General features: G+C 36.0%; 1 protein-coding gene across 7 annotated transcripts in view; it reads right to left on the bottom strand.

Annotated features, from left to right (window-relative positions):
• The window catches only part of PUM2 (pumilio RNA-binding family member 2), a 121,840-nt gene that overhangs the window by 39,362 nt on the left and 56,185 nt on the right, over window positions 1-26,293 (bottom strand). For 4 of the 7 annotated variants that reach the window (XM_006880649.1, XM_006880648.1, XM_006880651.1 and 1 more), the window contains 8 exons: window positions 23,967-24,234; window positions 23,675-23,768; window positions 21,026-21,151; window positions 15,917-16,059; window positions 13,769-13,907; window positions 6,072-6,215; window positions 5,675-5,965; window positions 1,286-1,522 (listed from right to left, as the gene is read on the bottom strand). In XM_006880649.1, coding sequence (XP_006880711.1) covers window positions 1,286-1,522; window positions 5,675-5,965; window positions 6,072-6,215; window positions 13,769-13,907; window positions 15,917-16,059; window positions 21,026-21,151; window positions 23,675-23,768; window positions 23,967-24,234 — 1,442 coding nt within the window. The remainder of the gene's footprint in view (window positions 1-1,285; window positions 1,523-5,674; window positions 5,966-6,071; window positions 6,216-13,768; window positions 13,908-15,916; window positions 16,060-21,025; window positions 21,152-23,674; window positions 23,769-23,966; window positions 24,235-26,293) is intronic. The other 3 variants (XM_006880652.1, XM_006880653.1, XM_006880650.1) reach the window with 2 other exon arrangements.

The raw sequence follows: 26,293 nt of genomic DNA, 5'->3' as shown, positions 1-26,293 counted from the left end.
ATTTACAGACGCAGAGCTGTAAAGGAGACCCAAGAACCCCACCCCAATAAACTAAATTAAGGTATGTATTCAAGAAACAAATTCTCAAAAGAACAAAGAACAAGAATTTGGGGGAGAGGACCAAGGTATTTAAAAAAGAAAATTCAGCATACTTTGAAATAACAAATTTAAATGATAATCACTTTAATGGATATTTCTGTTACGAAGGAAATTTACTGTTATCAATGCGAGTTTGTAAAATTGATCAATGTTTTAAGGGAAAACAGCAACACATATAATTAGTAGTCAAAACACAATCACTAAACGATAGTGTTAAGAATGGCATTATTTTTAAAAATCACAAGCTGATTAAAATGATTCTGAGCACCAACATCAGCATTAAAATCCCTCAGTATCAGCTGAGGAGCTAGGATTCCAAAATACAGGCTCTAAATTTAAAAATGTATTTGAGGAGAAAGGACTATTGCACAGCCTCTGTATCTTAAAATTCTCTCAAAATAAATAGAACCCCAACAACTACAAAAAAAACCCTCAACAAAACTAACATACTATTATCAATGTCGTTATCATACCCAAGAGAGCAAAAGTAAGTCACTAAGAATGTAAATAATCTTAGAAATGTGGAATTTTCATGTATAAATTTTATTTAAAAAAAAAAAAGGCAACACAACAAATCTAAATGCTCCATTAACAGGGATACTTTCATTCTAAAATATCTTTTTCTTAAATTAATACCACATTAAAAAACTAAAGAAATACAGGGACCAAACCCACAAGCTTCTCTAACCACAAATATACTAATCTCAATTTCCTTTGGGTTAAATGGCCAGGTATTATTAATTCAAAAGACAGAGCTAAACCAGTGTTTTAAACTAAATAACTTAAGCTCAGTAACTGTGTGAATCTTGTTTTCTTTAGATGTGCAAAAAATTTGAGAGCAAAATTCCTCTTTCACTATCATGTATCAGTAGTTGACTTTTTAGATGATCTAAAACACACACAAATCAAAAAGCACAGACAAGAAAAAAAACACACCATTGCATTTCATAAAAGGAACATAAAGTACAATATGGGGTCTTTACCTTACTGTACATCAGACCCTCACTTTGAATTTTCAGAAAAGTAGAACCTTTTCAAAAGGTTAACATCTAAAAGCAAAAGCAATTTGGCATGTTTTATCCAACATTAAATATTTTACATATATTATAAACACACACATACACACAAACACACATACATGTATACATACAAATAAAAAGGGTTTTGGGTTGTTTTTTTTTTTTACCTAAATGCAAACTGGATGAGGATCCATGTGATGAAAGTGATGGCGGTGGCGTAAGTGAATGTCCTGGAGTTTGGCTTGGCAGAGGCATGCCTATTGGACTTGGAGAGGAGGAAAATCCCAGACTATTGTAAAATGGTTGCCCTATGGGTGCTAGGCTGCTACTAGATCTTTTGTACAAGTCAGAGCTAGTAGATAGAGACTCTCTCCTTGTGGCACTACTACTTGCAGAACTGCCAACTGAAGAAGAAATAAAAAAAACCCTAATTACATACAGTGTTAACTGAATAAAACCTATTCCCAACTCTTGCTGGGTAATCAAAGAAGTGATCACAATAATTACTTTTAGAAACACCAAGGGGAAGATAATTACTGTGATAACTATAAAAGCTAACTTATTAATCATAAAAGGGTATAAATGCACCCCAATACAGTAACTAAAATACTTAACAGAGCAGTAATATGGTCCATTATTTCACACATATTTACCACTGACACATAGAATTACTGTGCTTTAATACCCTGATATGATTATAAACCCTGCAATTACAAGTGATCTCCTTTAGGATATAGGTGGTTAAATTCTAGTAGTGTTCTAATCTCTAGAATTTAGTTCTTAGACTTCAACTCAATGTCAAAAAAAGATTATGCTGAGAAATTGAATATTAATCAATTTCCCTCACAATTCACATTTAGTTTGGCTTCTGGCTTGCGTTCAAACCACAACTCATTAAGTTCATATTGGCCCGAATATTAGGCAGTTGTGAAATATACATGGTAAATTCAAACTTTTCACACTACAAATTACAAAAATATTCTTGAAAATTCAAAATTTTCTTTTAGAAAATGCCTCTCATGACATCAAAAGATGTGCTTTTACTTACCCCTCAGGATTTTTCCATTCCTATGATTCTATTTGCATATTCTTGACTTTCCCTCAACTGAAAACATTTATGTTCCTCACTGCACTACCTACACAATCCTTTTCACACATTAATTAATTAATCTCTTTTACTTTCCTGTAAAGGAGAAGGGAGCACAGAAGAAGAGTACAATTGCATTACCATAAGGACCATGATGAGAAACGTGCTATTATTTATCAGAATAATAAAATTCTTTACTTTGGGTCTATATGGACTGACTACAAGTATCAACTCTTAAGTCTCACTTGGAGCCTGTATCTTCAAGGATGTTTCTTTCTTATTTTTAAGCACTGAGCTCCTTTACCCATTCATTGCCTATTTTCCCCCCTTCTTTCTTTCTTTTTTTTTTCCTAAAAATTTTTCTCTTATTTCACTAATTTTTGTGTGTACCATCAAATCAGATCTGACTGGTACAGGAGGAGATTGCTCCTCCTTCTCTAGCAGAGCATCTGGTGGATTTGAACTGTGCACCTCTGAGCTTATAGTTGCAGCTTCTTGCCAGTAGATCACAAGAGCTCGCCGATTCATTGCCTTTTAAAGTTAAGAAAGTTTATTTCATTTCCTGTCAAACATATTTTTTAAAAGACAAGCTCTATATTCGGACCAATATGGCAATTCTGTTTGAAAGAATTTTAAAGCTTCTATGAAGTCTCGGTTTTCGAACAACAAATCTATTATAATTAGGTTTAATTAGGTTATCAGGCAATATGCAAAAAAAGAAAAACTATGGAGAACATGTGGGTAGCCCAAATTAAGTCTAATAGGACAGATAAAAACTTGATCACATTGGCTTTACAAAATTCAAAATTCTACTTTAAAAAACCCAAACCAAAACTAAACAGGCTCATACTATTGTATCAGACAAAAGATAATGCTATTCAACTTTTGAACCAGTCAGTGCCATTTCTGAGATTATCAGACCTTACTGACAATCTCACATTTTAAAATACTATGTAATAGGAGATTTTTAAGTAGCTATATGCATTTTAGTAGCAAAACCAAATTAGACATTAATAAGCATTTCTGAGTTGGTTTTGCCAAATTCTCAAAGTATGCCATATTAACTGTGCTAATTTAAAAGGACACTGTCAAAGTTTTTTCTTTTAAAAAAATGGCAATTAAAATTCCTATTTATTTAGAATGTGAACACCAAAAAACAATGACATTAGATTTCTAATAAAATTAGCAGTGCAAGTCTGCTCTGGAAATTAACCAAAGAAATGATAGTTTTTGATATGTGCAATATTATTTTCCTCCAAAAGGAAAAATTCAAGTAAAATATTTAAAAATTCAGCAATAGCTTTACTTTACCGCTATGAAATATGACACAAAGTTAGCTAATATCTGGAGCTAGACTACTGAGTCAACTAATTATCATGTATAAAATTTTAAATTAAAAATTTTCAATTGTGAATGGCATTTTCTAAGTGGAGTGTAAAAAGGAAGATTTCAATGGCTAGCTTTCCTAGTCAATTGTGTTAAATTAAGGATTTTTCACAATTAAACACTAAAAAAATCTCACGATAAAGTAAATAAAATAATGATGTAGGTATGTACATATTCACACAATTATATTGTTTTTAGATTTCACATAGGTACATAATTGCCATAGTGTGAAAGGGCAAAGGGTAGATTTGTTCTAAGAGTACATACATGCAGAATTTGAATGAATTCTCACAAATTGTCCAAGAGGACAGAGAAGATCATAAGCTATTTCTTGCTGTTTAGGGATGCAATAACTACCACTCTTTGAAGCAAGGTAAAACAGAGGTACCCTAGACTGGAAATCAGAAGTGAGTAAGAGACACTTAAAAATAAGGTAAGCATAAGGAAATAAAGAGCAACTTTTGGGGAGAAAGCACAGCAGAGGATATTTTTAAGGGACAAAATAAATAATCACATCACTTAGAATGTAGGAAGGGTCTTATCAGCTAAGAGACAAATGAAAATGGAGAAGAACCAAGTAGGGGGTCTAGAAAGCTAGACCAGAAAAATCATCGATATAATATTATTAAGAAAAAAGAATATGGACATTATTTTGCCTGACTTACTTAGGGACTAAAATCTAAAACTTCAAAACTATTTCCTTTAAAAAAAAATATAAATTCATTATAAAATGGTTTTACTCTGAAGATTTCAGTAAAATGGTTATGCCAATTGTGGTTGAAACAAACAAAAAAATATGAATCCTGCACGAGTCCTTGAATTGGAGAAAAAAAAATACTGAATTCCAAAAAAATACCCTTTTTAAAAAATATTTTTGGAATTTAAAAAACAAACAAACAAAAAACCCACCACCAAACCTCAAGCAGGAAAATTAAAGACTAAATAGTCTCTGCTCACAATTTTCCCTTACCTCAAACTTTTTACGTTTATTCTTTAGATTATTTTCCATTAGACAACTATGGTTATCTTTTAATTTACATTTCATTTCATTTCGTTAACAAAAAAATTCTACATCTAAAAGTTTACAGTATGAGTGCAGCAGCTCCTTCAATTAAAAACCACAGCATATTTAATAATGACTGGTTTATGTTAGATTTTCCACATCAGGAAAGACTACAACTTGATAGTGTGGAAAAACAGGTAAGAAGTAAACATTAAAGATTGTAGGATATAGAAAATCTCTTGAGGCGTGAACACAGCCCTCACGAACAGAAAGCTATTAAATGTACCAAAAAAGAGGGTAAGTCAATAAGGGTCTTTTTTATTGTTGTTGTTTGGTAAATACTCATTGTAAATACTGTGCTGAAAACCTAGGGGAATTCACACACATGTATCAGTGCAACCTGTTTCTAGTCTTCACCTACTCCATTCAGTTAAAAAATCTAAGAGACAGTTTGAAAGGGTATATTATTTTGTGAAGCTATAGAAAATCTGGATTCTTAATCATGCCAGACTATGAAAGAAACATCCTTTCACCTGTATAATTTTCTTAAGTGCTAAGTGTTGAATATGTTTAAATGGGGGAGGAAGTGATGGGAGGCAAACTGAGGGGCTTCTGTTTAGGACATTTTATTATATATTAATACTATGATGTAAAATTAAAAATCAAAATGAACAACTAGCACTGTGTAAGAACTGACAAGCAAACATCATTTTAGAATACAAATTTAAAATGGCAAAATATTTAGCTCCTTATCTATTAACCTAAGGGATAGAGTAAGGAAGAGCTAGTATCATACAATATACTTCTCTAAAAAAAAAAAAAAAAAGACAGAACATAAGTCTAAAGCAAGTGGAAAAAGGAAACCTACTATATATGAATAACAGAATGGAATGTTTGAAATTATGAATATCTATAAATGCTTAAAGGTTGTCAGGAGGTATGTTTTCTTTTAAAAAATTAAAAGCAACATTATCCCTGACTTTCTTATACTATACACTATACCTGCTTATTTTGACTTAAAAGCAAACATACACTTCATGTCCACTTAGCAAAGTATACTCATCTTCAGTACAAACTTACCTGATGAGCCAAATCCACTGAGCGCTGAACCTATGGCGGCACCCAAAGAGCTACTACTTCCAAAGCCAAGAGATGCACTTCCAGGTTGACCAGGTCCATGAGAAAATAAAGAAGTGCTCTGGGAGCTATTACTTAAAGAACTGCTCCCATAAAATGAGCTAGACTGCAGGTTAGTGCTTGGCTGCTGCTGTTGTTGCTGCTGCTGAGGGGGCTGAGTGCCAATTGGCCGAAAGAGACCATTTGTGGTGCCTGTAAGACTATTTGCACTTCCTCCAGCTGCTGCTGCCGCGGCTGTAAAATATAAATTTCAAATATTTCTATAAGGTACCCAGAAAACTACTCTGCTTTACAAACAAACAAAAGAATATTATCCCTGAAAATCGTCAGTTATACTTACCAGCCTGTGCTGCTGCTGAACTAATTAAAACAGGTGTTGGAGCCATTAATCGAACTGGAGCTCCAAGACCAGTTCTTGCTCCAGGGCCCACCACTAAGGCACCAGTCTGATCATAATAGGCAGTTGGAGCTAGTACTTGATAGCCTGAGTAACATGAAAATAAATGTTTACAGATTAAAACATTACAGAAAACATGTTTCTTATAGGTGTACTTGTGCAACATGTGATGCGCTATATCACCAAAACACTTTATAAGCAGAATTTACCAAATATAATTTCAGTAAAAATTTTGAAGGCAATGTTTTATTTATTCCTTAGCACAAGGTAGGAAGCAATCTGCATTATTCAAAACTGTAGGAGAGTTACATTTATTTTCCTCTTAGCAGTGTTTCTCAAAGGAGAATCCTAACTAGAACATAGAAACCTGTTCCACAGGACACAGAAAATGATTCCAGTAATTGTTTTTCCAATTCTCCAGTTGGTACATAACTAGAACCATCCGTGATAAATACAAGAGAAGAAAACTAGATGGTAGAGAGCACCCACTAACTCACACACTGCCATTGAATTGGAACCAAATCATAGTTGACTCTCCAGGGGGCTTTCAGAGGTTGTAAATCACACAGGAAGTAATCGACCATCTTTCTCTTGTGAAGCTTCTAGTATATCTGAATCACCAAAGAAGTGTCTGTCACCTTTGGGTTTACAGTACAACTCCCTACCCAATACCCTGGTCTAGGACAAGAGAGTTTAATCCCCTCTCTCAAATTCAGGTTGGAAAAGGCTGTGTGTGCTAGGGTAACAAGGACTCACACTGAATTTGCCTGACAACTACCTGGATAAATGTTAAAGTAACTTCTGGCACTTTATAAAGTGTGTGAAAATACAATATAATAAACTGTACTTAAATTTCAATTGTGTGTGTGTGTGTGTCAAGAAAAAGCTAAAAACAGCTCATAAACAGTAAAAAAATTTCACTGCTTTTTAAATAACACAGCAGGCTAAAGTCAGACCAAGCATAACAAAGAGTTCTTGGATAAATACACACTATCATGAAACTAAAAATTTCATATGCTAAGACTGTTTAAGAATATACAGTCATGTTGCTAATGAAATACCCACATTACTGGAAAACCTCAATGTATATCTATCCTATTTTAACTATTGTGTACATAACAGTCCTAAATTAAACGCATACAGAAAATACTAGTTGAAAGCATTATGATCTAGTATCTAAATATAAATCTAAGAATAAAAAGTTAAATCATATGGATATTTGTCTGCAGATAGCCTACTGAGGAGTCAAACTACTTAGATGAGTCACATGCATATACTCCCAGAATGAGTAATCAATCAATTCATATTCCAAGATCTATTCATTCACAGTTCTAAATATTTTACCAATCTATCCATTCTCTTGAACATCACTATACCAGTGCAACAAAATCAAAACAGTCTGTCCACATTTCATCCTGTCCAACTCCTTTGTCTGTTTTTTGGTTGGCTTTTTTTTTTGCGTGTGTGTGGAGGGTGATTTGGACGAAAATTTACAAAGCTTATTATTTTCTCATCAATCATTAATGTACACTTTATTCTATAATAAATTTTTTTCCACCCAGCTCCTCATAGTCCTTTGTCTCAGCGTTTGAGGATAGAACCAGTGGACAGGAAGCCACCGCCACTGAAGACTTGACGCTGAGGGAGCTAGAGCCCTCTCCCTTTGCCTCCATACATAACAGGCATAATAATCTTATAATTTATTTTTTACAGTGGTATTTTAAAATACAGTTTAGTAACAACCATGCTCAAAATCTTACACCTCAATTTTGTTCTTTAAAAGCTGCTAATCTTGCACACCCAGGTTTATCGTGGCTTTGTTCACAATAGCAAGGAGGTGGAAACAACCTAAGTGCCCATCAACAAATGAATGGGTAGAGAAGCTGTGGTATATTCACACAATGGAATACTACTCTGCGTTGAAAAACAAGGAACTCATGAAATATTCAAAATGGGTGACCCTGGAAGACATTATACTGAGTGAAATATCTCAGTTACAAAAGGACAAATACCACATATGCCACTGTTGTAAAACAGGACTGACATTGGGCTTGGGTGGAGACTGAGAAAAAAATGGGATAAATAATGTATACTTCATTGAAGCAGATGAGGGAGAAAACTGTTTAAAAGGGATATGTGATTAGGTATTACTATCATGACAGGAGTCCAGAACAAAGGCTGCATAGAGGAGTGGACCTGAGGGGGAGGAATTGTAAAACAATGAAAGAATTTTTCCTTTACTTTTCAAAGAGTGTACTGGGTGGAAGGGGAGGGCAGGGAGAAAAGTGCAACAATGAATGAATGGAAATCCAAAGTCTCTGTAAATTTTCATTTAAATGAATTTTTTAAAAAGTCACTAAAATTAAAAAGCACATTCCCATGGGAAGTCTGCTGTTAGGGCCCTCTCCAAAGTACTGAAGAGCAGTGGTGTCTCTCTAGAAACTAAGGTGCGTCTGATACAGGCCATGGTCTTTGTTATCACTTGTTATACATCAGAGAGTTGGACAATGACCAAGGAGGCTAGAAGGGGAACTGATGCCTTTGAACTGTGGTGCTGGAGAAGAGTACTGAGAATACCATGGACTGCTAGGAAAACAAACAGATTCACCCTGGAAAGGGTTAAACAGAGAGACTCCTTGTAGGCAAGGATTCTGAGGCTCCGTCTAACATACTTTGGACATGTTGTAAAGAGGGACCGGTCCTTGGTGAAGGGCATCATGCTTGGGAGGGTGGAGGGAAAGCACAGGAGGGCAAGGCCCTCTATGACGTGGATTGATTCAGTGACTGGCTTAACTGGGATGGGCGTGTCAGAGACAGTGTGATAGGCACAGGACAGAGCAGAGTTTAGGGCTGTTGGACAAAGGGTGGCGATGAGTCACAAGAGACTCGACGGCACAAAACAACAACAATCTTGTCTATAAGGGAGCTCTGGTAGCTTAGTAGTAATAAACGGCACTGCCAACCTAAAGGTATGTGATTTAAATCTACTAGCTGGAGAGTCATCTGTGTTGGTGGATTAGAAAATAAGTACATCACCACCACTGCCATATTAACACTCTTGTCTACACTCACACCACCTTGAACAAGTCTGATCTCCTCTAAAAGTAGCCAACCTTTACCCTCTGTATTTTCATTTAAATTTCAGCTTCAACTATCAAAAAGAACTAACTGGGACTTTTTACTAGATAAATTTGCAAAGAACAAATTTGTTTCAAATACTAAATTATCTCAAAGTTCACTAGTGGTTACCAGGAGTTGGAAGAAATAAGGAGGAATGGGGAAGTTATAGGTACAATGTTTCCAGTGAGGTGACTGTTGAACATGATTTTAACAATATTACCAACCATACACTTAAAATTGAGTAAATTCTGGTTCTACTGACCTCATGCAACTGAAAAGAACTAACTAATAAGATTTTCTTGGCTTTAACCTCCATAAACTCTAGTTCCATAGTGGGTAAGTTGTGCTGCCAATCCAAAGTCGCATCCTCTGTGGTAGTTCAATAACCAGTTATTCCTGGGAGAAAGATAGGCAGTCTCCTCTGATGCAATTCATAGCCTCCTGAAAATTGGCTGGAGGGTCAACTATACATCAGTTTCAATTCCACAGCAATGATTTTGACCTCTTTTTTAAAATTTTACTTTATAATCCTTATAGGAGCAGATTGCTAGGTATTTCTCCCACAGAGGTAATGAGTGGTTCCCAATTCCATTAGCAGTCCAGAGCTTAAATGATGTTTAACATCTAATTAAAACTGTATTATCATTTTACCCTCAGAAATCATGCACAATTTCCCTAGTTTATTTATAGATATATTTCTAGCAACCTGTTATGAGGATTGGTGCTTTATGTGTTATGCTTCTGGTGGTTCAATTTCACTGGCTGATCTGTGGAAAAAAGATAAGCAGTTCTCCTTCCATAAAGATTTACAGCCTCAGCAATGTGACAGAGGACTGTTACTAGTCAGAATCAACTTAATGGCAGTGTGTTAGGCTTTGGTGATACTATTGCAAACAATATCTTTAAAGTTTTCCTTTTCAATTGTAAAATCTTCAAGTTTTTAGACAGCTATGATGTAAGCATCATAAAGTGTGTTAGGGAGTATATGTATTCTCTTCTACCACTGAAATAGCTTACTCGAGATTCAAATTATTTATGTCCTTGGATGTTATCATTCATCACTAAAACTATTAGCATGGTCCTGGAGTTTGGTGGGAAGATTTTTAGATTATATAATGGATTTCTTTGATAGTACTTAACTCACGGCCATAGAGGCAGAGAAGACCAGCGCTGATCCTCTAGCAGGTTTTCAGGGTATAAAGTGCACTGGAAAATACTGCTCATCTTTCTTCCATGGAGCAGTATTTGGATTTCAATCACTGGCTTTGGGATTGGCATCACAACTCCCTACCAACTAGGACACTAGAATGCCACTTAATAGTAAAGGTGTTAATATTTACAGTTAAGTCAGAAGTGATCCTTAGCTGATACCCTGGTAGGTTTTGAGAGGCAGTAATTCGCCCAAGAAGAGATTTTCTAACTTTCTTTTGCAAAGCAGCTGGTGGATTTAAACTGGATACCTTAGTTTTGGCAGGCCAACACTTACTATTAAGCCACTTCTTATTTTCTATATACTCTTTTATATTTTAAGACAACACACATTTATTGTCTCAAACATTTGCATTTAGAAGTCCGAGGTAAGTTTTAAGGGGCTAAAACCAAGTGTCAGCTGTTTCTTCTGCAGGCTTCAGGAGAACTATTTGCTTATCTTTCCCAATTTTCAGGACTGCCTGCCTGCCTCTAGACTCGTCATTGAGGGGCTGAGTCTGGATCACATTAGGGAAACTTGTTCATGCTCTTGGGAGAAGACTGGGGCTGGACAGGAGGGGATGTGGCTTCTAGGGTGTGCTGGGCTGTTGTGTAGGGGTGCCAGGAGGTGCTGAGGCAGGAGAACGCAGGCTCTGTCAAGGCCTGCTGGGGTACTCATGCTGCCATTCTCCGGTACATGAGCCATGCTTGCTGAAGGCGGTGCTGGATCTGCCGCTGGTGCAGCCAATGCTTGATCTTAAGGCAGAAAGATACAGGGCATTTGCTCTCACAACAGTGTTTAGCATGATAGCAGCAGAGGGCGATCAATTGTTTGTAGATGAGGCAGCCACCACTGATCCTGTGCCTGCAGACCCTGAAGTGCTGCACGACCTGCTTCATCTTCTGGCAGGATGGCAGCAAGCAGTGGGTGCTGTAGCACTGGCTGATGTGCACCAGTGAGTCCAGGCACTGCTGGATGCTCAGGCACACTGACGGGGGGGGGGGGGGGGGGGCTCCTGACTGTGCCTCATTCTGGCTGCTGCCATTATCACCCATCTTTTGGCTGTTGATATGCTGCTGTCAAAGGCTGTCACTCTCGCGGAGACCAAAAAGCAACAAGGAGAGTGAGAGATGAGCTCAGCCAGCCAGGGCTTCAGGCCTATTTTGTACATATTCTTTAAGTTACATGCTTCTAGTTATTTGTCTATATATTCTAGTTTATTAATATGAAATTAATAAAGGGAGCTTGGTAGACTAGTGGCAAGAAGCCATGCTGCAATTGCCATGGCACACAGTTTGAGGCCACCAGCTGCTTCACAGAAAAAGGATGGATAATCTCCTCCTGTTCGATTAACTGCCTCTGAAAACCCGCCTGAGGGTCAGCAATGGGTCAATTCTGACTCTATAGAACACAATAACATGATTATTTAATTTTCCAAATACTGATTTTGCTATGATTGTGAGCTTTGTTAAAATGTCAACAGTTCTAGAAAGGCTTCAGGTCTTTTGTTCACATGGTTGCTATGAGTTGTGCTTGACTTGAAGGCAATCAACACCACCACCAACAATAATGATTACTTATGTCTTCTCTCTCATTCTTGTGACAAATATCTCTAAGAAGTCTATAAATTTTATTAGTCCTTTGATAAAAATAAATTGTAAGATAATTATTCCTTAACTTCTGAATTTTGTTTTCTAAAGTAGGACTTTAAATCTTGGTATACACCACTCCTTTTGTCATTCTGCTGTACTGTGGGGGCTTCTGTGTTACTGTGACATTGACAGTTACGTCACAGGTGTTTCAAATACTAGCAGATGATCCACAGAGGGCAAATTCCAAAGTAAGAGTGACCAAAAAGTGCTCGCTTCGGCAGCACATATACTAAAATTGGAATGATACGGAGAAGATTAGCATGGCCCCTGTGCAAGGATGGCACGCAAATTCGTGAAGCGTTCCATATTTTCAACCCTGAAATTAACCAGTCTGTAATGAAGGCTAACTCCTTTCACCTACAAATTTCGTCTTTGGATACAAACCTAAGTGGATAGTCCTTACGGAGGGACTGTTTAAAAAGAGGCAAGGAAAAGAAAAGGAGAAAAAAAAAAGATTGACTAAAAAGCAGGACTAGTCACCACTCCTGAAAGAACAGGGCTATGAAAACCTTATGCGATACTGTATGATACAGTGTTTTGAAACACTGAACAATACATTTGGAAGGGTTTGAGTATTGAAGATGCAACCAAGGAAGAGCTGCCTCCTCAAAGTAGACTCTACATGACTGGATGAAGTAAATATTTCATACAATGAGAAACTTTCAGTTGTTGATGTCACAAGACTAAAAATGAAGAGAAACAGCTGGAAATAGCATATATTAATAATTAAAATGTGGGATGTACTAAGTGTCAATCTAGGAAAGTTATAAAAATATTAAATGGAACACAGAAAGATAGACAAGTTAGGTATTACTGAGCTGAGATGACTAGTCATTTTGAATCCAATAATCATATATCCGCTACGCCAGGAATGACAAATTTAAGAGGAATAAATGGTGTCATAGCCATCGTCAAAAAGAACATTTACGATTTTGCTTAACTAGCCTCCAATATGGATTGAAGCTCAATGTCAAGAAGACAAAGATTCTCACCACTGGAACAACTGGCAGCATCAGGATGGATGGTGAAGAGATTGAGATTGTTCACAGCTTTAGTTTGCTTGGCTCCACAGTCAACAGTCTTGGCACCAGTAGCCAGGAAATTAAAAGGTGCATTGCCATGGGAAAGTCTGCTGTTAGGGACCTCTCCAAAGTACTGAAGAGCAATGGTGTCTCTCTGGAGACTAAGGTGCGTCTGATACAGACCATGGTCTTTGCTATCGCTTGTTATGCATCAGAGAGTTGGACAATGACCAAGGAGGACAGAAGGGGAATTGATGCCTTTGAGCTGTGGTGCTGGAGAAGAGTACTAAATGTACCATGGACTGGCAAAAAAACAAACAGATTCATCCTAGAGAGCGTTAAACTAGGCGGTTCCTTGGAGGCAAGGATTCTGAGGCTCCGTCTGACATACTTTGAACATGTTGTAAGGAGAGACTGGTCCTTGGAGAAGGACATCATGCTTGGGAGGGTGGAGGGTCAGTGCAGAAGGGGAAGGCCCTCTATGAGGTGGATTGAATCAGTGACTGGGATAATCGGGATGGGTGTGTCAGAGACAGTGCGACTGGCACAGCACAGAGCAGAGTTTAGGGCTGTTGCACAATGGGTCGCTATGAGTCACAAGTGACACATAACAACAGCAACAACAACAACAATAGCTTCAATTAATCAACTACATACCTGGCATTCCAGTAGCAAGACCCTGACCAAAAGCCAAAGTTGGGTTTGCTGCTGCAGCTGCTGCAAGTGATTCAGCCTGCTGCCCTTGCTGACTCTGATTGGGAGTAAGAGGGCGCTGAGTTGCTCCAGCACGGAGAACCTAAAACAAGAATACAAAACAAAAAAACCCCAAACAAACAAATGAACAAAAACCACAAAAAAGAAAATAAAACCAACCCAAATGATATTCAGTGAAACTGCAAAACAGGATAAATAAATTTATCTTGGAAAACTTTTCACATATTCTTTAAATTTTTTTGTGTATACTGAAATGCAAGTTTAGATGAAAAAATACAAAATGTGTCAGCAACTGAAAACTCAGTAAGTTCACTTGGCTATTAACAATTATAAAAATGTGAAAAGTAACATAGAGGACCTACAAAACTTGTAGAGGAAAAAATTATTTCTGACCTTTGTACTCAATTTACAAATCCACTGCCAGTGGTCGATTCTGATTCATAGCAAATCCCGTGACATAGGTGAGCTACCCTAAAGGGTCTATGAGGCTATTACTCTTTTTGGAGGCATAATGTTCCATCTTTCTCGTATGAAATGGCTGGTGGCTTGGAACAACCATTTTTTTTTTCAGTTCACCCAATGTTTAACCCACCGTGGGTTCGTTAATTTAACAAAAGAGTATTAAAAAGAGATATTGGGGGGGGGGAATTTTTCTTTGAAATTGAAATCATCAAAGTTATTTTCTAAGACTGAAAACAGAAACAACGTTCAATTCATTTGTTCTGAGACTAGGCTACAGAAGACAACGGACAAAACAAAGTAAAAACTTCTCTAGGCTGGTCATATTTTACTCCTCTAAGATGCAATGTTATGTAGTAATTACACAAAACCAAAACAACTATTAATTTCATAAAGGCAAAATGCTGGATTAGGTATAAGTTCCACCCATATACAATATTAAGATTTTTTTAAGTTTACTCAAAGAAAATATAGGTTTAAAACTCTATCAAATACTACCATGGGGCAAAGTATCCAAACATTGAGGAAGGCTAAAAGAAAAACCAGCTCTAACAGAAAACATGCTAGGCTAAAGGAAATTTAAAATAAAACATCATTGCCAAGTAATACCATATTCAGTAAGCTGAGCTGCTTCTCTGATATAACACTGGATAAATTTAACAGCATGAATTTTAACTGTATAGTAGTAATGTTCTCACATTACCCAGGTAAATTTTTTATTAATTTTAATGAAAATTTACAGAGACTTAGGGTTTCTAGTCATTCACTGTTGTCCTTTTCTCCCTGCCCACCCCCTCCCCCCATTCACTCTTCTCCTTGAAAAGTAAAATAAATACTCTTTCATTGTTATGCAAGCCCTTTAAGAAAAGGGGGTTCAGTTTCCACTGCAGTAGCCACAGAAGTAGAGCAGCCATGGCTGTGTACTATCCCATGGCTAGAGACCTCAGCAAAGGCCAGAATGTAACCAAGAAAACATGAGCAAGCCAGGGCCCAGCTGCCACGATGGGTGCCTCACCAAGCACACCAAGTTTGTGCAGGACATGATCCTGGAGGTGTGTGGCTTTGCGCCCTACAAACATCGTGCCATAGAGTGGCTCCAGGTATCCAGGGGCAAGTGGGTTTGTTCATCAAGAAATGGATGGGGATATACACCCATGCCGCGGGCTACCATGAGTGCACCCCAATGTCCCACAAAGCCCCCTCACCCGTCTGACATAATAAAAAAATTGAGGGAGTTCAAATAATAAAATAAAAAACAGACACCTTTTCTAATAATTTTCTAAGAGAATATACAATATAAACAATTAATCTTTTCTTGCTTAAAAATGTAAACACACAGCAATCTTTTTAATTTTGGTTATAAATTTATAAAGTGAATAACTAAAATAGTACTTTTAAAATATCTAGGAGAAAATGCAGTAACAATTTATAGAAACAATACTGGCCATTTTTTCAGAACTATTAGAGATTTCGAAAGAGCAAACAGAACTTAAAAAATGGACTAAAACCAAAACCTGGGAAGTTCTTAAGGCACGGATCTAGCTCTGTGCTACACATAAAGGAAACAAAAAACCCCAAATCTCAAAATCACGTAATTTCTAAGGTTCAATCTTCAGATATTATTTAATGTACCTGTTGCTGTCCAGGCTGGGCTTGTGACGCTGCCTGCTGACTTGCTGTGTTGTTTGCTACTGCTGCAGCCTGTTGCTGAAATAAATTAGCTGGATACACCCCCCATGGAACACCATAATACTGATGTGGAACCACTGCTGGACCTAAACCCCACCAGACACAGAAGAAGATGGGGAAATAAGTTACTAGATTCTATGATATATGAGGTCACTTACCATTAGCTTATAAAAGAATACTTAGCAGATGTTCTTTTAATCATGTACCTGTTAATACCAGCTAAAGGGTAGATATGAAGTTTAAGACAATCAATTCAATATTTACTGAATGAGAATTTATAGCTCTTGGACAAATACACACAGTTGGTGTATTTCTTGAATAGATTCAAGAAATATTAGAAACAATAAGGTTCCCTATGTTCAAGTTCAATTAATTATTTCTTTGAAAATAGCCTTTTTCTAAAAACAAACAAAAAAAACACATAAAAAAGAAAATAGCCTTTTTCTGACAACTAAAAATAATTAAAAAAATAATTTCTACATAGTTATGTTATTCTTACTACAAAAGATGAGAACAGCCTGGTACTTAACCATCTAGATTGAAAGCTACTAGTTTTAAAATAGTCTTCATAATTGAAATAGAATTAGTCAAGAAAGTACAAATAAAAATAAAAATAATTGCTCCTGTTTACTTCATTCAAGATATTTCATCCCTGTGAGTATAAACATTATTAATTAGCTCTATCACTAAACTAATGAACAAAATGCATTTAGTTCCAATACAACGATATGCTCTAAAATACCCTAAATATGATCTTAGTATATTTAACGTGCATACTGTTAAAATCTTGGTTTCACTTTTTTCTGAAAGCAAAGGAAGCCCATTATAATGTACTGGATTACAAAAATAACATTAAAAAAGTTAAAAGGTAGACTACTATGTTACTCAAAACATGTGATGGGGTTCTGATAACAGAATGGTTAGAGTGCTTGGCTGCTGGCCTTTTGAATGCCCTAGTAACTTCATGAGTTCTGGTGCCTTAATGGAAAGGAATGAAAGGGTACGCAGTTTGAATCCACCATCGCTGTGTGGAAAAAAGATGGGCAATCTCCTCCCATGTGATTTAAGGCCTCTGAAAACCTGCTCGAGAGTCAGCTACGAGGCAGTTCTGACTCAATGGTATACAACAGTCACTCCATGGAAGAAAGATGTGCAAGTCTGCTCAGAGCCTTGCAAACCTAGGGAGTAGTTGCACTCTGTCCTTTAAGGAGGTGGAAGCAACTTGATGGGAGTAAATTCAGTTTGTGGTTTAAAGACAGGTAAGCATAATCTAACAGTAAGGTTTGTCAATATGATGAAAAAGGTTTATAAAGAAAGGATGAAGTAATCTATTTAGAACTGCACCGTCTGATAGTCAGGAGCCGTATAAGTCGCCCCTACTGAGATATGCTGTAAGTACATAAATATCCAAATTTGAAGATCTAGCATAGAAATAAGAATTTAAATATTATTAATTTTTAAAATACTCATTACATATAGAAATAAAGAATATTCTGAATTAAATGAAATCTAGAAATTTAATCTGCAATTTTTAGAAGGTGCCTTCTATGTTGTTTTTGTTACGTACTTTTGTGCCAGAACCACTCATAGTTGACCCTCCAGTGGGTTTCCAGAGGCAATAAATCACATGGGAGGAGACTTGCTCCTTTTTTCTACTGAGGAGCACCTAGTGGATTTGAACCTTGTGCCTTTGGGTTGGTGGTATGACTCCTTAGCACTAAACCACCAGAGCTCCCTAAATGACTACTAGCAAATTTAAAACTGCATATACAGCTCACATTACATTTTTACTGTACAGCATTGGCTTAGAACATATATATCCTGAATGCCTAAAATGCTTAACCCAAAATGAAATATTCTCATACAGCCATTTTTCTCAATGTCATTGGTTAATAATTATCTGTACGGCTAATATACAAGCACTTTAAATATTAACATCCTTTAACACAGCAGAACTTTTCTAGATCCATATGGAATCACATATATGGCAGATTTATATAACCAAAAGCAACTGAGTATGTTAAATAATCTATCTTCACAATAGCAAAAAAAATTTAAATTTAAAATTAGTACTTTTTTTTACTTCTTAAAAAATTAAAGTTTCTTAAATATTAAGGAATAATTTGTTTAACTGGTTGATAACAACTCACTTTAATGAACATATCTCTTAAAGGAAAATATTTATGATAATCTTGAGATTTAAGTCAGTGAATTAGCAGCTCAAGCAATGAAACTCCTACTCTGGCTGACTGATCTCAACTCATGCCTCTGTAACCAATCATGAACCAACCATGTTTAAGACGAACTCTCAAGGGAGCTCTGGTGGCCTAGTGGCAAGAAGCTGCATTACAATCCCAGAGGCACAAAGTTCAAATCCACAAGATGCTCTGCTGGAGAAGGAGGAGCAATCTCCTCCTGGACCAGTCAGACCCGATTTGACAGTACACACACAAAATATAATAAAATAAAATAAAAAAGACTAACTCTCATTCCTGTTTCTATAATCAAAGCCAACCTAAAACAAACTCTTTGCAAAACCCTCCGTAAGATCAGCAAATTGCTCTGCTCAGTGAGACTATGCATTTAGCAACAAGAGATTGCCCTAGCAGGCGTTGAACTAACATTTTTCTTAAGTCATAAAGTCAGAGAAACGTACAAGTTAGGTAACTGCCCATCAGATCTCGAGAGCATTGTCTTCAAATCAAGAATAGATACCAATGTCTCGAAGAAAGCAAACTATCCCACACAATATAGAAGAGCAAAGCAAGATGTCACTCGCAAAGGGCGATGCAAGAGCAGCAGATACCCTGAAACTAGAAAGTCTCATGGAACTTTCTGACACAGAATTTAAAAGAGGAGCGACTGAATATATCCAATGGATGAAAGACAAACTTGATGAATTACAGGATGCTACAAGCAAAGACCAGGAGGAGTTCAAAAAAACAAGGCAAAACATTGCAGAGAAAACAAATAAGGCATTAGCGGCACTGGAAAAACAAGAATCCACCATTCAAAATATAAGATCCAATGTTTCAGAGGCTGTCAACATGATGGAGGGACCTATGAGCAGAGTTGATGAGATGGAACACAGAATCAGTGAAATTGAAGACAAAATTGTCACCACTGATCTGCTAGAGCAAAAAGCAGACTCAAAAAAGAAGGAAAAAGAAGAAAACCTAAGAATAATGTCAGATAACATCAAGAAAAATAACATGCGCATCATTGGAATCCCAGAAAAGGAAGAAGCAAGTAAAAGCACTGAAAAAGTTGTAGAAGAATTACTAGAGGAAAACTTCCCAGACATAATGAAGAATGAGAGAATATATATTCAGGAAGCTCAGCGAACACCATATAGATTCGACCCCAAAAAGAAAAACATCAAGGCATATCATAGTTAAATTTGCCAGAACTAAGGATAAGGAGAGAATCCTGAAAGCAGCAAGGGAGAAACAAAGAGTAACCTATAAGGGAGAACAGATAAGATTAAGTGCCGATTTCTCAGCAGAAACCATGCAGGCAAGAAGGGAATGGAAGGACATATATCAAACACTCAAAGAATACAACTGTCAACCAAGTATACTATACCCAGCAAAATTATCCATCAAATATGAAGGACAGATCAAGATATTCCCAGAAAAGCAAAACCTAAGAGAGTTTGTAAAAACAAGACCAGCACTGCAGGAGAGACTCAGAGATGTCCTTCTTACAGATATACCACAGAAAGCTCCATGGTCTAAAGTAACTAGCAACAACACCAAAAAGAACTCAACACAATGATAGCAATAAAACCTAACCTTTCAATAGTCACACTGAACGTGAATGGTTTAAATGCAACCCTGAAGAGAAAGAGAGTAGCAGACTGGATAAAAAAACAAAATCCATCAATATGTTGTCTACAAGAGACACACCTGAAAAATGAAGACAAAGACAGGCTAAAAGTAAAAGGGTGGGGAAAAATATACCAAACAAATGGCAACCAGAGAAAAGCAGGAGTAGCCATATTAATCTCTGATAAAATAAATATCAATGTAAAAACCATCACGGAAGATAAGGAAGGTCACTACATAATGCTGAAAGGGTCAATAGAACAAGAGGACATAACAATAATAAATATCTATGCACCAAATAAAAGACCAGCAAAATACATAAAACAAACATTAACAAAACTGAAAAAGGAAATCAACAACACTACTATAGTGCTGGGAGATTTCAATACACCCCTCTCAAGAAAAGATAGAACTACCAGAAAAAAACTCAACAAAGATCCTGAAGAATTAAATCACACAATAAACCAACTTGACCTCATAGGTATCTATAGACTAATGCACCCCAAAAAAGCACAGTATGCCTTCTTCTCCAAAGTGCATGGAACATTCTCTAGAATAGATCACATTCTAGGTCACAAGGCAAGCATCAGTAGATTAAAAAACATAGAAATAATACAAACCAGTGAGACTATGCACAATCAGCACAACCTCCCTTAAATGCAGATTCCATCTTAGCTTGTACTTCAGATTTTGTATAGTGGTCTTAACTTTTGAGAGCCTTTAAATTCATTTAATGAGTTCTTTCTAACTATATTCAATCTTTTTTGTCCCTCAGCTTACTTGTACCTCCTATTATTATGAAACAAATTTTACTTTTTCATTACTTGTTCTTTCAAGATTGCTGAAGCTGTTTTCTTGTACACTTATCCTTAAATTGAGTGTTTACACAATCTATTTCCAATCTATTTTCTGAGATGTAATTTTATTTCAAATTCTAATTAATGCACTTGGTCATATGAATAGAAATTTGTGGTCGATAGTTAAGATTCTCAAAACTACAAAAATGAAAGTAAACACAAGGGAAAGAGTTATTGCTCAAGCTTCCTCCAGCGGCACTGTAGTATTACACTGAAAAAAATAAACTAATGTCCTAGAAACTTTAGGTCATTTTGTAGAAATGTTTCCATTTTCCCTAGGAATCTCAAATTGCTCAGACAAAAAACAAAGCTTATACCCAAATTAAAGTTAAATCCCTAACATGCAACAACAAGGAACAGTAAATTACCTGCTAATGTTGCTGCTGCAGCCAATCCTGCTGCAGTATATGGATCGGTCCCTGGAGGAGCAGCACTAATAATATATGGATTTGGCACAAATGCAGCTGGAGCAAGGCCGGCTGAAAATACACCTGCTGTTTTTAGAGAGGGGGGGGGATGAGAAATAATAAATAAAGATATAAAGTATGGTTTTCTTTCCTAGATAAAAATATCTCTAACAAGTATGTATAATGGTATAAATCTAACTAGTTAAGAAACTCTGAGCATCTTATATCATTCGAACTTAAGGTTTCCCACTTACAAAAGAGGCACATTATTCATGATCTTGGAGGATTCTCATGACAAGGAAATTTGATATTGAATATGAAATGACTATTTAATACTAGCACATAAAGGTAAATAATATATGTTAGGGTTTTTTTATCCCATGCTTAAGTACACTGTATATATTCTGAAGATGCATCATAAGGCATTCTTCAGAATTCAGAAAATCTTAACAAAAAAATACCAATCAAAAGTTCCTAAGATCTAAAGACAAAAAAAGTAAAGACCTGGAGATATAAAAACAAGACAGATACAAGCAGGTCAAAGAGACTATCTTCATAACTGTGCATAGGTGTGGTAAAAGATTTTTCTATGTGTATTTGTATGTACTATAAATATATCTAAGGGAGCTCTGGTGGTCTACTGTTAAGGAGGTGCACAGTCAACCCAAAGGCACACAATTCAAATCCACCAGCTGCTCCTGCACTTTACTGCCTCTGAAAATCTACTGCAGAGTCAACTATGGATCAGTTTCAACTCTACAGTATCAACAAAATAAATTTATATACTAACAGAGAAAATACAGGGCAAGGTAGACTTAACCATAATCAAAGCTACCAAGGGAAGGAGTCTTGCTGTATTAAGAGCTTCAGGATTGTACTTTTAGGGGACACACAGTGAATTTAATGATAGCCTACAGAACCAATATCCTCATTGACTAAGTAGTGACTGGGGTTTTAGAAGCTTTTGAGAACCATCTACTACAGTGCCACTACTGGTTTCTCCCTGTCAGGAGCCGAGATGAGTAAAAAAAAGCAAAGACATCTGGATTCAAGGGGCTAATGGATCACATGAACCTCAGTCTCCCCAACTCTGAAGGCAGCTACTACCATTGATGATGGCCCTGAAAGGGATCATAGCAGAAGATTCAAGACAGAGAAAATGAAGAACAAAATTCAAAATCCCCAAAATACTCAGGCTTGCTGGTCTGTTAAATATTGATGAGACCCCTGAAACTATGATTGTTGATCATCCTTTGAGCCTACAACTGAACTCAGCCTCATTGTTCAGCTTTGGCCAAACAGTAAATAGGCATGTAAGATGACAGATGATGCTAGGGAGATACTTATTCTTAGAGAATAGTGAACTATACAATATCAAAAAGCCAGCATCTGCCCAAGGACAAAACTCAGAAGGAAGAAAGAGATAAGATAGAAAGGTGAATAGAAATGAGAATCACAGCTAAGAAATGAGAAGAGTACTATTATAATGTAAGGATTCTAATTAGGGAATAACCAAAGTATATTAATGGGAAACCAATGATTACTTAAAAACAAACAAAATTAAATTTAAAATTAGCCTGTAAATAAGTAACTATTCATTCAATCTTTATTAAAATATACTATGTAAAAGGTATCCAATAATGAAAGCAGAGTTTATCTGTTCTGACAAGAATACCCCATTTAAAAAAAAATTAAATTGGCAATTGCAATATAGAATAAAAATGATGGGGGCATTTGGAAGGAGTAGGATACACAAATTTAAGCAGTTAACAAATTGACAGAATGATACAGACTGCATCAATATCATATTCCTAGCTTTTGACACTGTAATAGAAAATATAATCACAGCAGAGAAGCTGGGTAAAGGTCATAGGGAGTTTATTTATTCAACTTCATGTGGATCTCTACTTCAAAACAAGTGAAAAAACACTCCACTAACTAACTCATTTTACTCTATATTCTACTATAAGAAGAGGTAGAATCAAAATAAAACTGTTGAGGGGGGGGAAGAACATAATAAAGGTAATCATGAAATAGATACCTGAGATTTTCTATTAATAAATAGTAAAAATTTTTACATGCTTGGAAAAAACCATAAATCATCACCAGTACTATCCCCCCCCCCCGCAAAAAAGAGCAAAACTGATATACTTTATGACTCTAGAAATTGCTCTAAAAGTCACATTATAGTAATGACTAAATTACAGGCCACAGATCACATAAATTAATAAAGTAAGAAAATAATTAAGAATCATAGAAGTCTTATTTTAAGTAATTTTTATAATAAATGCTCTAATTTTATACTGGACACAGGTAATTACATTTGCATTTTCAAGTACTTAATTCTCTTGAACTTACAAATTTACACTACATTAAGGGAACTTATATTTTGAGACCTTTTTCCAAATTACAGATTTTTATTTAACCAATGAATTAACAATCTGAAACAATTCTTCCTTGCCACGTAATCTATTCTACTTCAATAAGCTGTTTCCAGTCAATAAATAACAATATTTTGATATATCTATTATTTTCTTACTTTTTGTTGCAAATATTACAACCTAACATTTTTTAACAGTCCAGTCAGAAGGGCAAATTATAAATACTCACCTATATGTGGCTGCTGAGCTGCAGCTAATGCATACTGCTGCTGTTGAGCTGCAGTTAACTGCTGGACTGTTAATGCATTAGTCCTCTGAAAGAGCTATTTGAAAAATATTAAAGATTAGCCTTTACATTATTTTGTTTTTAAGTAGATAATATTTTAAGCACCCGTTTTAATCACTTTTTCAAATATAAAGGGACACTACTCAATAAATAAATAACGAATGAACAAACGACCGACTGACCGACCGACCAAACAAACTTAAGAGAAACTTCTTAAAGAAGGGGTATACATTACCTGCTGCTGGGAATTGTAGTCAAAAAGGCCTACAGTAGCTCCTGAAGAGTCCATTGGTACCTGATTACCAGGATAGTCAAACTGTAAAGAATCCAGACCAACTTGTTCCATGGCATCCAGATTCTGAGTTTCAGGATTTGAAAATTCTTCAACAAGTGGTTTATTAGTTGTAGGATTAGGAAGAGGCCCTAGTCCTTCTGGAGGATTAGTATTGGGGCCTAAGCGTTCAACTTCAGTTGGAGAGGCTTGACGACTTCCAGGAGTACGACTATATAAAGAAAACAGGCAAATGTTATAGCATAATTATGTAACTCAGTATTACATATTTAAAAAATGGCTGATATCACAATTTAAGCTCCTATTAGTAAAACCTTTGTCTCACATCAAAGATAACATGAAAAGCAGATTAATTGCCAAGTGGCAAATACAAAAAAGGCACAAAACCACAAACCACCATCACCGTACTCCTGTCCTATACAGCAGCATTTAAACTATTCAACTCTAACATCTTGCTTAATTACGCTGTTGTGCATAGTTAAGTCAGAACCGATTCATAGCTGGCCCTCCAGCAGGTTTTCAAGAACATTAAACCTCACGGGAAGAGATTGGCCATCCTCTCACAGAGCAGCTGGTGGATTCAAACTGCACCAACATAAACTGCTACCACTAAGAAGCTACATTGTAATCCCAAAGACATGTGGTTCAAAACTTCTCTGGAGAAGAAGGATGGGCAATCTCCTCCCCTTCAATTAACTGCCTCTGAAAACCTGCTGGAGGGTCAGCTATGTGTCAATTCTGACTTGATGGTACACAACAACAATATGAAGCAACTAAAACGTACTTGCTTGCTTACTTACAGTTTTTTAAAAAAATTTGCCACAAGAGGTCACTGTGGTCTTCAAAGGGGTAAGAAGTGTGTGATACACCAAAAAAGGCATTGAACTAAAAACATTTGACTCTTGGCTTGGTGCTTTTTGGTAAATATACTGATAACAAAAATATTTGCAATGACAACAATCTTTGCACATATAACACAAAGACATTAAGTTCATCATCTGGTTCTCTTTTAAATACAATGCTTTTAAAATCCAATTTCATCTTTTATGCCCTCTCATTTCTTTACCAAGGAGATCTGGTGGTTTTAATTAGCAAATGAAACTATTTGTAAAAAAATTGTTAAAGCATTCTAAAGACAGTCTTTTTATTATACTAAGTGGTTTCCAATTTAACCAGATGGAAATGTGGAATACTTTTATAAAACGAAATGTAATTCTACATAAAAAATGGGAAAAACAACTTCTATCACACATCATAAAATTTACAAGAAATTAATTAACACTTGACTAAATCTAAGTATCAACTTTTTTTTTTAACCAACATCTTTCATGGTCTAAACTTTATTTCTAGACATAAGCAATTTCTAGTCTTATTTCAAGACTTAGGTAATCCTTGTTTACAGTTCATTCTTCCATTTTACATAAATGTTTCTATACATCTATACTTTTTCTGATCAGAAAGTAGTTCACTGTTTTAAAGGAAAAAAGGAATGCATTCCAACATCCTGTAAGCCAGAGTTGGCTCCAACTCACAACAATCTCATGAATCCCAGAATGAAACCCTAAACCCTGCTCAATCCTGCATCATTTTCACAATCTGTGCTATGTTTAAATCCACTGTTGCAGTCAATGTCTCAATCCACCTCACTGAGTCTTCCTCTCTGCTGACCCTTCATTCTTTCAAGCATGATGTCCTTTGCCAAGGACTTGTTCTTCCTGAAAACATTACCCAAAATATGTTGGAAGTCTCAATACCAACGCCTTAATGAGCACTCTAGCTATACTTCTTCCAAGATAGATATTTTTGGCCATCCACGATATCCACTATTCTTCATCAACACCATACTTCAAAGGCATCCATTCTTCTCTTCGGTCTTCATTTACTGTCCAACAGTCACATAAGTATGAAACAACTGGAAATATCATGGCTTGGATCTTCTAAACAGACAACACTCCTCTTTAGCACATTAATGTCATCTAATTTCTTGAATGCTATCAATTTGTTTGATTGTAGATCCAAGGTAAATTAAATCCTTGACAACCTCAATCTTTTCTTCATTATTATGGTGTTGCTAACTGGTACAGTTACAGAGATTTTTGGTTTTTATTGAGTTGTATATTAAATACATGGCAGTAATTTTGTTCCACCTAGCTTTTAATATAGTTGTTATATAGCTAAATGGTCTGTGACTCAGTTCTGAAATTGAATTCTGAGATTGAGATACCTTACATTGGGATAAATTCACATTTATATATATAAAAAAAAATTTT

Source organism: Elephantulus edwardii, unplaced genomic scaffold (genome assembly GCF_000299155.1).
Source record: "Elephantulus edwardii isolate Elephantulus edwardi_28Jun2011 unplaced genomic scaffold, EleEdw1.0 scaffold00009, whole genome shotgun sequence".
Taxonomy (NCBI): domain Eukaryota; kingdom Metazoa; phylum Chordata; class Mammalia; order Macroscelidea; family Macroscelididae; genus Elephantulus; species Elephantulus edwardii.
The sequence above is the reverse complement of the archived record's forward strand: the minus strand, read 5'-3'. Positions and strand labels throughout refer to the sequence as shown.